Source organism: Taudactylus pleione, unplaced genomic scaffold (genome assembly GCF_031769625.1).
Source record: "Taudactylus pleione unplaced genomic scaffold, aTauple2 ptg001449l, whole genome shotgun sequence".
Classification (NCBI taxonomy): domain Eukaryota; kingdom Metazoa; phylum Chordata; class Amphibia; order Anura; family Myobatrachidae; genus Taudactylus; species Taudactylus pleione.
In genome coordinates this window covers 618,350-632,051 of record NW_028285848.1, presented here as the reverse complement: position 1 = coordinate 632,051, position 13,702 = coordinate 618,350, and the positions used below count along the sequence as shown (strand labels likewise).

General features: G+C 47.2%; 1 protein-coding gene across 1 annotated transcript in view; it reads right to left on the bottom strand.

Moving 5' to 3' along the window:
- Nucleotides 1-9,700: 9,700 nt before the first annotated feature.
- Nucleotides 9,701-13,702, bottom strand: part of PHOX2A (paired like homeobox 2A) — a 30,414-nt gene continuing 26,412 nt past the window's right edge. Inside the window, exon 3 of the mRNA XM_088463783.1 lies at nt 9,701-11,584. Within this exon, the coding sequence (XP_088319909.1) occupies nt 11,159-11,584 (426 nt within the window). The 3' untranslated portion in view covers nt 9,701-11,158. The remainder of the gene's footprint in view (nt 11,585-13,702) is intronic.

Below are 13,702 nucleotides of genomic sequence, written 5' to 3'. Positions count from 1 at the left end.
TATGTGGGCGAGAAACCGATTATTCTAGGTGTGTCTACCTCATTAACCAGTACAGTGAGATCTATCTATACCAATTTTTCGGAATACAGATCTCCGTATACCATACACTCTTCCTTGATTCAGAGATATACCGTGCTACCTTTGGAATATGTACAGAGAGAGTTCTCTACAACAATCTATATGATGCGCATTGTTTTCTACCTTTGTTACGTATCACAATTTTGTGTCTACTCCATTCATAGAGTGGGAGCTTCTTGGTGATATTTGCATGTGGAGTTTTGTTTACTATCGATGTGTTGATGCTGTTTGAGGTTATTTAACCTACTAATTTTATCTTTAATACACATTATAATTATTTGATATAATTCAGTCATTGGACTAATACCGTAGTGGGCTTACTCAGAGAATTATTTATGAGATTACACTTGTGATCTCTTTTTTTCTCTGACATCACCCCGCTGAGAATTACTTTCACCTTGCTTTCTACATATTTGAATCTTTCATGTTTCATGTCTTGTTTTGTATTGGTCTTGTATATTACTACTGACATACTTACCGTATTGTGGCAGCTATTTTTAATGTATACCAATTAAATGTTATTTATTAATTAACTATTTACTTATATTCAAGTGTGACCCCAACTAGAGAGTTTTTTTCTTCTTTCTTGTTTCCAAGTTTTGGGATCTGCAGGACAGGATTCAAGGTTTCTTACTTCATCGTCCTGTGTCAATTCACTCCTGCATGCAGATCCTGGGATCACTGGTCTCCACCTTTGACAAGGTGGAGTACATCCAGTTTCACTCCAGGCCTCTCCAGGCGGAGATTCTGACTCGTTGGAATGGATCCCATCTCCATATCAAGCTGCAGACAATCGTCCTATCTCAGGACATTCGTGTCTCCCTTTCGTATTGGCTCCAGAGCTCCCACATGGACAAGGGTCACCCCTTCTGTATTCTGGACTGGGTCCTTCTCACCGCAGATGCCAGTCTTCGCGGGTGGGGATCTGTAACCTTTCAGCAGTCCTTCCAGGGTCGATGGACGGCTCAGGAAGAGCCATCTCCCAATACATGTCCTGGAACTTCGAGCTGTCTTCAGGGCTCTCTGTCAGGCTCAGCAATTACTTCAGCATCGCCCAGTCCAATCAGACAACGTGACGGCCAATGCCTACATAAACCATCATGGTGGCACTCAGCCTCTGCACCATGAAAGAGGTCAGTCGCATCCTCCGTTGGGCGGAGCATCATGTTCCAGCTCTGTCGGCAGTTTTCATTTTCACAATTTGGATGCAAACTTTCTAAGTCACCAAGACGTCCACTCCGGCGAGTGGGTCCTTCATCCGGATGTCTTTCAGCTTCTAGTTCATCGTTGGGGGCTGCCAGAAGTCGATCTGATGGCGTCTTGGTACAACCACAAGGTACCAAAGTACGTATCTCGCACCAGAGACCCAGGGGCTCTTCTGGTGGACGCCTTAGTGGTTTGGTGGACTCCCAATCTCATGTACATATTCCCTCCGATCTCACTTCTATCAAGGGTCCTCCACAAGTTCAAGTTGGAAGGCGGGACCGTGATTCTGGTAGCTCCCGATTGGCCACATTATTGTGGATGTATTGTATATGTGTGTATCGGTATATATATATGTGTTGAGTCTCTTATATCCAAAATGCTTGGGACCAGGGTTATTTTAGATATAATGAAATATCTTGGGAATGGGACCCGAATCTATACACAGGATGCATTTATGTTTTATATACACCTTATACCATCAAAAATCAAATGTTTCATTATCTCAGTCATGCTAAAAAAAAATTCTGTATTTCGGAATATTTGGATATGGGAGACTGAGCGTGTGTATGTATATAATGTGTGTATATATGGATATGTTTTTATCGGTCTAGGTACCCCATTAGTAAAGTCTCAGTCATAGAGAAATGACTTCACGTCAGTACAACCTGAGTTTTTCTCTCTATAGCGCCACTTATTTCTCTATTTGTGGTGCTTTTTCATTCACGGCACAACACCCCGTAACCTACACAACTTGTGTGGGGGATACACTTGAACTGCTTTTAATTGGCAAGGTTGAAGCACCCAGGGAGGTAGATGCTCCTGTCGTAAGTAGCCGTTGAACCTTTTTCTAGAGCTGTGTACTAATGTACTTTCTTCACAGTCCTCTGCGTACTGAAACCATGGCTACCAGTCAAGGAAGCCATCGCAGACTTGCAATTACAGGTAATGTGGATGTTAACTTAGCAGTTTCTCGCTCCCGGCCAGTTAGTCTTCCATGGTCCGACTGGCTAATGCGCAGGTCTCCTTCCTGCAAGGAGGATCTCACCTGCCGTAGAGCTAGGTAGATGCACCACTCCTTCACTTATTCAGTACAGGAGTGGCTGATACTAGCCAGCAGGGGCATGGTTTAGCACAGGCCTGCTATAGGTCCTTTCTGGTTGTGAATCCTCTGTACAGGAAGCTGAAGTCTCCAGGCCCTTTAGAAGGTAGACACCCTGATATGGATGGAAGCTTCTGGATTATTTCTGTATCTTTAAACATAGCAGCGCCCAGGTACTTGAAGCTGAGGGTATGCCAATGATCTTCCCTTTCTTTAGGTAGCTTGAGGACCTCCTAGCGGCGGCTTCTGGATATCCAAGCACATTGCTTTATATTTATCTGCTACCAGCAACGGATCTGTCAATGTGGGAATCCCTGGTTGTTTCTTTTTGCCTGACTTGTTAGATCTGCTATCTTGGGCAGCTGTATAGTTTCCCCAGAATGATCTAGACTAGTACGTGTCCCTCGCTTTTGCTTAGGCAGCGAAGACTAGGGCCTGCTGGGCAGATGCCTGACAGGACGGTCTCAGTTCAGGGGCAAGTATTGTCCCTTGTGGGGCATTCGGGCTCCTACCCAGGTAATTAGGAGGTCGTTGATGTAGTCATATTAACCTCTTAAGCGGGCAGTGCTCTGGCTATATTCCTGGTGCGTTGTCACAGACTCTAGGTACTTAGAGGGGGTCCACGTGGTCCAGGGTGGGACAAGACTGTCTCTAGGTAGTGCCCAGATACATTTTCTGCCTGCTGTACCAGAAAACCTGGCAGGTCTGTTGCCACAGGGGTGGATCTCTACTTGGGGAAGCCCAGCGTGAGGTCAGCATGGCCAGGTGGCGCAGTCTCCTCTACAGACGTGGGTTCAGATCCCACTTCTGACCCAGTGGTAGTGTTCCTATCTTGGAACCAGCACAGCCCAGGTTCAAGTCCCATAAGACACTCGTATATGCCTTAGTGAGTTTCCCAAGCACTCCCAGGAGCAGCACTCTTGGAGACTCTGGGCCTGATTCAGAGCCGGACGCTATTTGCGGACGGTCGTTCCAAAAAAGGGGCCGGCTTTTTAAATTGAGTGCTCGCTCTTTGCGGTTTGTTGACGCCTCTATATCTGAGCGAGTGCATGAAAAATGCGCTCGCTATTTTGTAAAGACGCCCCTTTGCCTTTCGCAGAACATGTCATCTCCGGTATTTATTAGATTAATCGGGAACATCGAAAGGCATCTGAACTGCTCGCAGTGCTTGCGGTAGCTTTTTCTTACCGCTATCACAGCAAGCAGTTCAGGCTAAAAGACAACCAAGTGACGTGGTAAATGACGCTCCTTTACTAATTATGCACAACCATTAAACGCCCTTTTGATCCTTAGGCACGCCTGCGTTCGAATCTCCACTCCCCCGTTTTCAAGCACCTTCCCCTGTTACCACCCACAAACGGTACATTCTGTCAATCAAATTAGCAGCCCCTCGCTGTTTTGCGAGCGCAAGATTTCCGATCGCAATGACTGGTTTGCGCATGCGCATTACGATCCATACGCATGCGAACATCGCTCAGAGCGAACGAGCGGCCACTTACGAGCGGCTCTGAATCAGGCCCTCTGTTCGCTCCCATCTGACATCCACAGTTATTGTCCAGGTCCTTGTCTTTGAAGGCTCAAGTTACTTTACCAGTGTCTTACTGGTCAGATGCCGAACTGCTTATTTCAGCTTATCCTCATTCTCTGGGCGCTAACAGGCTCCAGGATTCTCAGGTTCCACATGGGGTTGCTCCGCTCCATCATTCACTCAGACTAGAGGTTTTCAGAGAATCCTTTCACATATAGGTGGCCTATTTACGTATTGCCATCCGAATCAGTCACCAGCACTTCCACGGGTATGCTGTGCAGCACAATCACTTCCAGTCTCCGGTATCACCATTACGGTTGGTCCTCAGCCCCTCGTGTTTTCATGAGGATCAGGACAGTCATGGCAGATCCTCTCGACCTGCTCATTCAGGCTCAGTCACTGGGTAATCCATCTGTCTCCAGGTAGACCTTCGGTGGTCCCACGGATGGATAATTACTTGGAAGCTTTTCCCTTGGTGAAGAGGATTGTTGCATTCCAAGGTTCGGTGAGTATTCCTCTCTGTCGTTAGAGAGAATGGTAACCGGAAGACCATTAGTCTATCTCTCTACTGAATGTTCTTACACTCTTGCGGGCAGATCTTGGGCTCTTTAATCTACCCCTTCGACGGGGTGGAGTTGCGGCAGTTTGCTCCGTTTCACTCCCTCCCTCTTCACAGGGAAATTCGGGCCCTATGACAGATCCAGTCGGCTCTTTAGGACACAAGCATTGTCCCCTTTTTTTTGTGGTAGCTAAAGGGAACCCACTTGACTATGGCCGCTCCCTTTGGGACCCAGGACAAGGGGTCCTTCTCACCACCAATTCACATCTTCACCGGTGGGGGGCAGTAACCTGTGATTAGCCTTTTAGGATCGGTGGATGACTCAGGGGAGCCTGTTACCAATCTTCATTCTGATGTTCTGGATGGTTTTCAGAGCTCTCTGTCTGGTTCTACCCCTCCTCCAGTGTCGTCTGGCTCGACAGTGCGATACCTGTTGCCGGTGGCACTCTCAGTTCCGGTTCCGTTAAGATGGCCAGCCGCTCCCCCAGTTGGGCTCTGTAGGCGGCCTTCCTTCCCGCAGTTCTCCAGGTGCAGAGGACTCCTAGGCTGCCAGGTCATTCACTCGGGCGAACCACAAGTTACCGAGATACTGTTCCGGGACCAGAGTTCCCAGAAATCCGGCAGTACAGTGGAAGTTTCCACTCTTATTTATCTTTCCTCCATTGTTTATACTGCATGGATCGCAGTGAGAAGGGAGCACAGTGATCCTCGTGGCTTAGCTTGGCCATGGCGGCCGTAGTACGCAGCTCTTTCTGCCTCTCAGTCGGCGCTTAATGTGTCTTCCTCTAAGGTCGGTTTTACGTATCCAAGCCCGTACTTCCATCAGATTCTGGCCTGACTCGCTTTGCCAAAGTGGCTCTTGTCTCCCATCCTAAAAGCTAGGAGGATTTTTTCCAGAGGGATCTGTTGTACCCTGCTACATGCTGAGTGGCCCACTACGGTCAGAATTTGTTACAGATTTAGAGGACCTCTGGGGGCATTTGGTTAGAGGCTTCTTCCCCAGATCCTTCCAGCTATTTTGAATCCTCTCTGTTCTGCGAATTGGGGCCTTTGGCCCTCTTCCTGGGGATGCAGGTCTCAAACCTGTCTTTTCTCCTCCAACAACTGCTTCTGCGTCTACCAGAGGTTCACACATTTTTTTTTTTTTTTTTCAGGACGTCCTCTGTGTTCCATCACCATTTGTTCTTACCAGGTGGCTCGTTCTAATTTTTCCTTCGGAGTCCTTGATTCCTCAGGATCTATTAATGTAGGCTCTCTGGTGATTTTTCCATGGACAGATCCTGAGATCAGTTTCTCTGTGGTCCTTTTACAAGCGGGATTCTGAACAGATTATCCTGGTGGCCCTGCTTGCTATCCGCCAAGGATCTCCTGCCTCTGCTGTGGTGACTGCTTATTACGCCAGGTCAGTGATATCTTCGTGGGAGACTCAATGTGGAGTTTCGCGGTATAGCTGCAAGTCTGCAACGTGGTTATCTGCCCACACTTTTTTTATTTGTTTATATGTAGTTGTTATCTTTGCATCTTCGAATGCTCCCGTCGGAAAAAAGGGGGTTCCCAGCACGGCCCAGGAGCTTCCCCTCCCATCGGGGGACAGCTTTAGTACATCCCAGAGTGATCCCTCTGCCCCCTAGTGGAGGAAGAAGAAAGGAGGATTTATGGTCTTACCTTGTTAAATCCTTTTCTTGAACTCCATAGGGGGCATAGGGATCACTCTGGGTATAGCCTAGAGGGCGAGAGTCTGGGCACTAAACAGTTACTGATTTTCTTCCCAGCAGCCCCCTGGCTCCCTCTCCACTATACCCAGCCACCAGGCAGCAAGTCAGCAAGCCAATGGTTGGAAGCGAGGAGAAGATGAGGGTGAAGGAAGACTGGCATACACTCGGATTACACGTCAGAAAAGGTTGGTGAAGAACTGGCATCAAAGGAGATAAACCCCGCAAACCAGGTGAGTCAGAGTGGGCGCCCTGTGCCCCTATGGAGTCGAAGGAGTTTTTCTCATCTAGGTGGCTTTGTGGCGAACATGTCTCCCAAACTCATCCAGATAATAGGACCAAGTGAGAGAGATGCTGATCCAGCTACATGGCAGAGCTCTGTCAGGCCTGAAGTTGCCACTGCTCCAGTAGAGCGGGCTCCTTGTATTCCTGGCTCTTTATATCCACCTTGGAAATGGCACATTTGGAAGGGTCATGCTGGAACCACAAATTGTTCTGTATTCCTACAGCAATTAAGGGAAATGTGTCAAACCGCCTAAAGTGTGGAGAAGTTTCCCATAGCAACCCATCGGCTTAGAGTTATCAATTATCAAGTGCATTCTATAGATTGATCGTAAAAGTGGATTGATTACCATGGGAAACTTCTCCACTTTTTAAAATGTTTGATACATCTTTCCTTTAGCCCTGGACAATTAGTCATTTATCCCACTCAATCCAGCCTCTTCTCGTTACCATCCACCGGCTGGGGGTAAGAAGAGGGTATAATAATCAGTAACCTTTGCTAGAAAAGTTGGATCAACTCTTGGAACCACTTCGTAGATATTTAGACAATGTTCCTTGCCCCACATTGCCTGCAATTTTCCAGCCCATCTCGGTGTTATCCACCTCGAGGAGATGTCCTGGATCGGTCATTAAGCATTATTTTGGGGTTCCGTGGGGCTAGAAAGGACTCGATAGACGGGCAAATTCGTTTCATAACCTTGAATAAGAAAAGAATAATTGATTCGAAGGCCAATTTTAAGAAGACACACAATGCTGACACCTGCCCCTAGAGTGTGAATAATACAAGTCGTTTACGGAGTCCATCCTATAATGAGATACTTGAAATGGAGACCTCAGCTTGATGAAACAAATACACTCCAGCCTCTGTAATACACAATATAGAGGATGTCTTCTTCATCGCTTTACATTACTGACTCTGATCTTCCATCATCGGCGGGCAGTTCCTGCTCATCCTCCAGGACATCAGATTAAGGCCCATATTCAATTGCAGGCGAAAAGCCATTCTCGGCGAAAAGTTTTCGCCAATTACGTCATTTTGCCTGTTGGAAACTTTCCACAGTATTCAATTGCAATGACTTTTCGCCTAAGCGGAAAGTCAATGCATTCAGATAGGCGAAAAAGATTCACCTCTGAATGGACGTGGAAAAAAGTGCAGTTTTGGGGTGCAAAGTTGCGGGAACCCCCGTGCAGTGTTAGGACAGTCCCCCAAAGGTACACTGCATCAAAAAAAGTAAAAAAAAAACCTTTAGAACACCCCAAAAAAATACTTTGGTTTTGGGGGCGAAAAAGTGCAAAGTTGGGGGACAAACTCAAAAATTAGCGCAATAGACTCCAGAGGGGGCCCCAAGTATGGCTTAGGTGTTTTTTATTTTGCAGGTGCTTGCGGAAGGTGGATTTTTCACTATTTTTAAAACTTCACTTTAGCAATTTTAAAATATGCTACCCCCCATTTTAAGGCACCCTAAATTTGCTGGGACTAGTTATTGTCACACAAAAATACTTCTAAATTCTATTCTTCATCCCTTATGCAAATACGCTAAACAGCACCTATTGAGACCATTTGAATACCCCCAAATACCTCCAGCAGGGCAATTTGAGGGTATCCATAGTGATGCCCCATGTCAGTGCATCTTTTGGGGGGTGTCGGGCTGATTTCCCCATTTTTGAGAGGACTTTCTGCCAGTTCAAGTTTCGCCGGTTGCCGCTTTCGTGTCCTTTGGAATTAAATAGGGCGAAAAGCGGCCGCGCGCATGGAAAGTGTTTTTTCGCCAAAAACACGCGATGTAGGCGGAAAGTACCGCAGGCAAAAAGTCCGGGACTTTTCACCTGCAATTGAATACAGGCCTTAGTTGTTGCCTATTAGGTTTAAAGACAGGACCCTCTAGCAACAGATCTCGACAAGGCGGAAGAGGCCACGGGTCTTCATTAAGCATCTCCCAATCCTCCAGAAACAGTGGATGTAGTGGCCAAAATGGAAGAATTGCTACTTATTCCATGGGACCGTCCATGAATCTAACCCTTCCGTCACTGGAACTTGGTGTTGAGAGAAGAATCCTGGTACCTTCTCCATCAGCGGAAGACGAAATCTATCAGCAACTGGAAGACTTCCCGATGGAGAGACACTTCCCCTGGAACCTCTTACCTGTGCCTTAGGTATTCGGCCGATGCGTTCTCTTTGCCAACGACATGGAATGCTGAAAGTGACTGCCTGTGGCTTCCCACCCACGGTATTAGTTTAGCTACTTCCAATGTCATAGCTCTCCTTCTGCTGTGATACTCCTGAGATTTGATATAAAAATTATTAGTATAATAAAAAAAGAAGATATTTATAACTTATAAATATCTTTTGTTTATGGTAATCATTTTTATAGTTAACACTCACCAGCTTTGTGGAGCTCCCTGGGACGGCAGGGAAACAAGAGATGAGGCAGCAACAGCTCGGCCTCGCTTCTGTATAGTCAGGCGCTGCTTGCAGAGCTGGGAGCGGGGCCACACACGGGCAGTAAATTGCACAGAAAGAGAGCTAATAGAGGCATGCCTCTGAGTATGGGGGGGGCGGCATGCCTTGAGCAGTGATGGACACCTTGGATGTGTCATGTGACCAGGAAGTGCCCTGCAGTGTTTAGAGATTGGAGCTTAGTCAGCAGCAGCAAGTGAAGACACAGTGATGCAGGTAGGATAATCAATGGATACTGAAGATTAAGTGTGATGGGAAAGTTACAGTGAGTAGGGGGCGAGACAGGGTCCCTAACTCATATCCATGTGTGCCTCCCCAGCCATTGACCTCACCGCACGTCACTGATCTACACCATGGTGTTTCAGTGTCCCCCAGAATGGATGCCAGGAAAAAGTGATTTATTTGCCTTAAAAAAAAATGAACTGTTGTAATATTCATGACATAAATAACTCCATACCAGCTTTACCAAAAAGTCCTAATGTTCGGAACCCTCGGCTCTCACAGCAATCTATGGAATCTGAGCACCGTGACGCTGCCTTTACACTAATATAATTGGTTTTAACTGTTGAGTTTTGTTTGGCTCTACCTAAAATATCAGGTTAACCATTCGCTCTCCGCGGCCATGGAGAACGTGGAGACTGCAGACTAAATGAAAGAAGTATGAAAATATAAAGAAAGTATCCGATAGAGAAAAAATGGCTACACGGCGAGAGATGAAAGAGAACGCAATTCAGGCAATTACATTTCAATAAATTAAGTTTTATTTGGGATTAGCATATTGGCAAATGAGTTTAATAAATTACACAACAGTAGAGCGAAAGGTGTTCTCTGATTACAGTTCAACAATCACCTCCGATTATCTGTATACAGTGTGACCTAGCTAGGATCAGAAGGTACATAGAGGTGTATATATATAAAGATGTGTTTTGTACTAAAGAACAAAGGAAACTCCCAGTGTCTCTGATCTGGACGGAGCCTCCTGGCCGCCATTTACAAGTTGTTGACGTCTCTGTATTTGTGTAACATGGGCGTAAATGTGTCATGTACAGCAGCATCCTATGGGCATGGAGAACTCTATATTCCATTTATGTGAAGTTTATAGAGCAGCTATCATCAGCTAATTCTTAGGGGAGATCTTGCCAGCTAGAACGTTAAAAAAAACAAAACAAAAAAAAAAGATTCTATTTACAAATATGTTTATAGCAACGAAGTTGGATCAACATTGTTCAAAATGGCCGAACTAAGGAAACACATCTAGGACAAACATAATGTAGTGTTTTGGCATTCAGAGTCGACGAGCAGCGGAGAGCGGACCTGTCGATCCGCCATGTTCCTGTTACAATTGTGACCACACCACAAACCTATTAGCGCTGGGATGATTGATCCGTGTTGATGATTTCTGCAGACATCAGCAAAGGAAACTTAGACGTTTATTACAGCGTCAGCTCCGGAAAAAAATTGGAACAAAATGGCGCACAGGACATACTAAGAATCGCTCCGCAAATGTTGCTAAAAGGGGCGTGTCTTGGGCAGAGCCGCATTTGCGACAATAATGCTGCACTTTACAGACACTGAACTCACATTTATGACCTATAAAAAGGCACACAGATGATGTTGGTGTACATATATACCTTTACCACACATACAGGATGGCAGGCTCCGGGCGCAGATAAAGGGTGAACTTTAATATATACTGCTGAAATGGGCAGACTCTAACACACAAAATATTCCCTGTAATTAAGCGTCTGTTTTTGGTTATTTTGAAATATTGGAGACAATGGACCCGTAACAACTATCTCCAAATACCGTAATTCTGATTAAAAAAAAAACTGAAAAACAAAAGATGTTGGTGAAAAAACCCACAAAAATAAAACCAAATATAGTTAAATATAATAAATAATAAATAAAAAGAGCTAGATGAGGCCAAGGGTAGCCTGCCATGTACAAGAAGGACAAGGAGAGCGCCTGATGTCATCTCGGAATCTTGGTCTTGCGCCATTCTGACTCTCGTTGACCACCATGTTTAATGATTGACTCATTTGTTTGCTGTACATAGAGTTTCTGGAGCCCATGTCCTATGTAAAGCTTTTGGTGTCCACCTCCACATGGACACATCAGGCTAGGAAGAGAAATATATAATTGAGTTCATCCAAACCTCATGGCAGCATACACAATGGAGAGGTCCCCAGTGTTCACTGTCCGCTACAGTCCCTATTTTATGGCAGTTCTGTTTCATTTAAAACAGGTTTGTTTTGAGGGAATTTGGCTTCCTGTGAAAAGTGGACAGGACCCCTGCAAAGGGTCCCGGCACGGCCTCGGCGGGCTGCCAGGCTTTCAGGAGGTCTGCCGTGTTGCTGGTTGGGACTCCAGGCCACACCGGCGACTTCAAGGTCTGAACTGTATGGTTGGGCACTAGACTTGCCCCTGTGCCAGGACTGGGGCTCAGGCTGCCCCCCGGGCTGTTGAGGTGGCCCGCGGTGGGTAACGACGCTGTGCTGTCAGGGGTCGGGCTGCAATTAGACTCTTTGGATTCATCGTCCTCTGAAGATGATCTGGGATCCGACTTTTTACCGCTGGATCCTCCGCTGCTGCCAGTTCCGTTCTTAGAATTCGCCGCCCGCTCCTGTTTGCGGAATTTGGCTCTTCTGTTCTGAAACCAGACCTGAGAGAACCCGGAAGACAGATGGAGAACAGAGTGAGACGCGACAACGCAACATGTCATCGTTGTTCCCCATGAACAATATAATCTGATTTTATATCTGGTTTTAAATGTACAATCTGGGGCGGGTGATAAAATGGTTCATTTCATTTGTCCCACCAATCCTTACATAACACGTAACATACATGTGGGATGCACAGAAGCATGTAAAGATAAATACATATACAGAGGAGAGAGTACACCTGCTGGTCAGCCAGAGACACACAGGACACATACACAGGACAGAGTACACCTGCTGGTCAGCCAGAGACACACAGGACATATACACAGGACAGAGTACACCTGCTGGTCAGCCAGAGAGACACAGGGACATATACACAGGACAGAGTACACCTTCTGGTCAGCCAGAGACACACAGGGACATATACACAGGACAGAGTACACCTGCTGGTCAGCCAGACACAAAGGTCATATACAGAGGACAGAGTACACCTGCTGGTCAGCCAGAGACACACAGGACACATCCACAGGACAGAGTACACCTGCTGGTCAGCCAGAGACACACAGGACACATACACAGGACAGAGTACACCTGCTGGTCAGCCAGAGACACACAGGGACACATACACAGGACAGAGTACACCTGCTGGTCAGCCAGAGACACACAGGACAGAGTACACCTGCTGGTCAGCCAGAGAGACACAGGGACATATACACAGGACAGATTACACCTTCTGGTCAGCCAGAGACACACAGGGACATATACACAGGACAGAGTACACCTGCTGGTCAGCCAGAGACACACAGGACAGAGTACACCTTCTGGTCAGCCAGAGACACACAGGACACATACACAGGACAGAGTACACCTGCTGGTCAGCCAGAGACACACAGGACAGAGTACACCTGCTGGTCAGCCAGAGACACACAGGACACATCCACAGGACAGAGTACACCTGCTGGTCAGCCAGACACACAGGGACACATACAGAGGACAGAGTACACCTGCTGGTCAGCCAGAGACACACAGGACACATCCACAGGACAGAGTACACCTGCTGGTCAGCCAGAGACACACAGGACACATACAGAGGACAGAGTACACCTGCTGGTCAGCAAGAGACACACAGGACACATACAGAGGACAGAGTACACCTGCTGGTCAGGCAGAGACACACAGGGACATATACACAGGACAGATTACACCTTCTGGTCAGCCAGAGACACACAGGACACATACACAGGACAGAGTACACCTGCTGGTCAGCCAGAGACACACAGGACACATACAGAGGACAGAGTACACCTGCTAGTCAGGCAGAGACACACAGGGACATATACACAGGACAGATTACACCTTCTGGTCAGCCAGAGACCAACAGGACATATACACAGGACAGAGTACACCTGCTGGTCAGCCAGAGACACACAGGACACATACACAGGACAGAGTACACCTGCTGGTCAGCCAGAGACACACAGGACACATACACAGGACAGATTACACCTTCTGGTCAGCCAGAGACACACAGGACACATACACAGGACAGAGTACACCTGCTGGTCAGCCAGAGACACACAGGACAGAGTACACCTTCTGGTCAGCCAGAGACACACAGGACACATACACAGGACAGAGTACACCTGCTGGTCAGCCAGAGACACACAGGGACATATACAGAGGACAGAGTACATCTGCTGGTCAGCCAGAGACACACAGGACAGAGTACACCTTCTGGTCAGCCAGAGACACACAGGACACATACACAGGACAGAGTACACCTGCTGGTCAGCCAGAGACACACAGGACACATCCACAGGACAGAGTACACCTGCTGGTCAGCCAGAGACACACAGGACACATACACAGGACAGAGTACACCTGCTGGTCAGCCAGACACACAGGGACACATACAGAGGACAGAGTACACCTGCTGGTCAGCCAGAGACACACAGGACACATCCACAGGACAGAGTACACCTGCTGGTCAGCCAGAGACACACAGGACAGAGTACACCTGCTGGTCAGCCAGAGACACACAGGACACATCCACAGGACAGAGTACACCTGCTGGTCAGCCCGAGACACACAGGACACATACACAGGACAGAGTACACCTG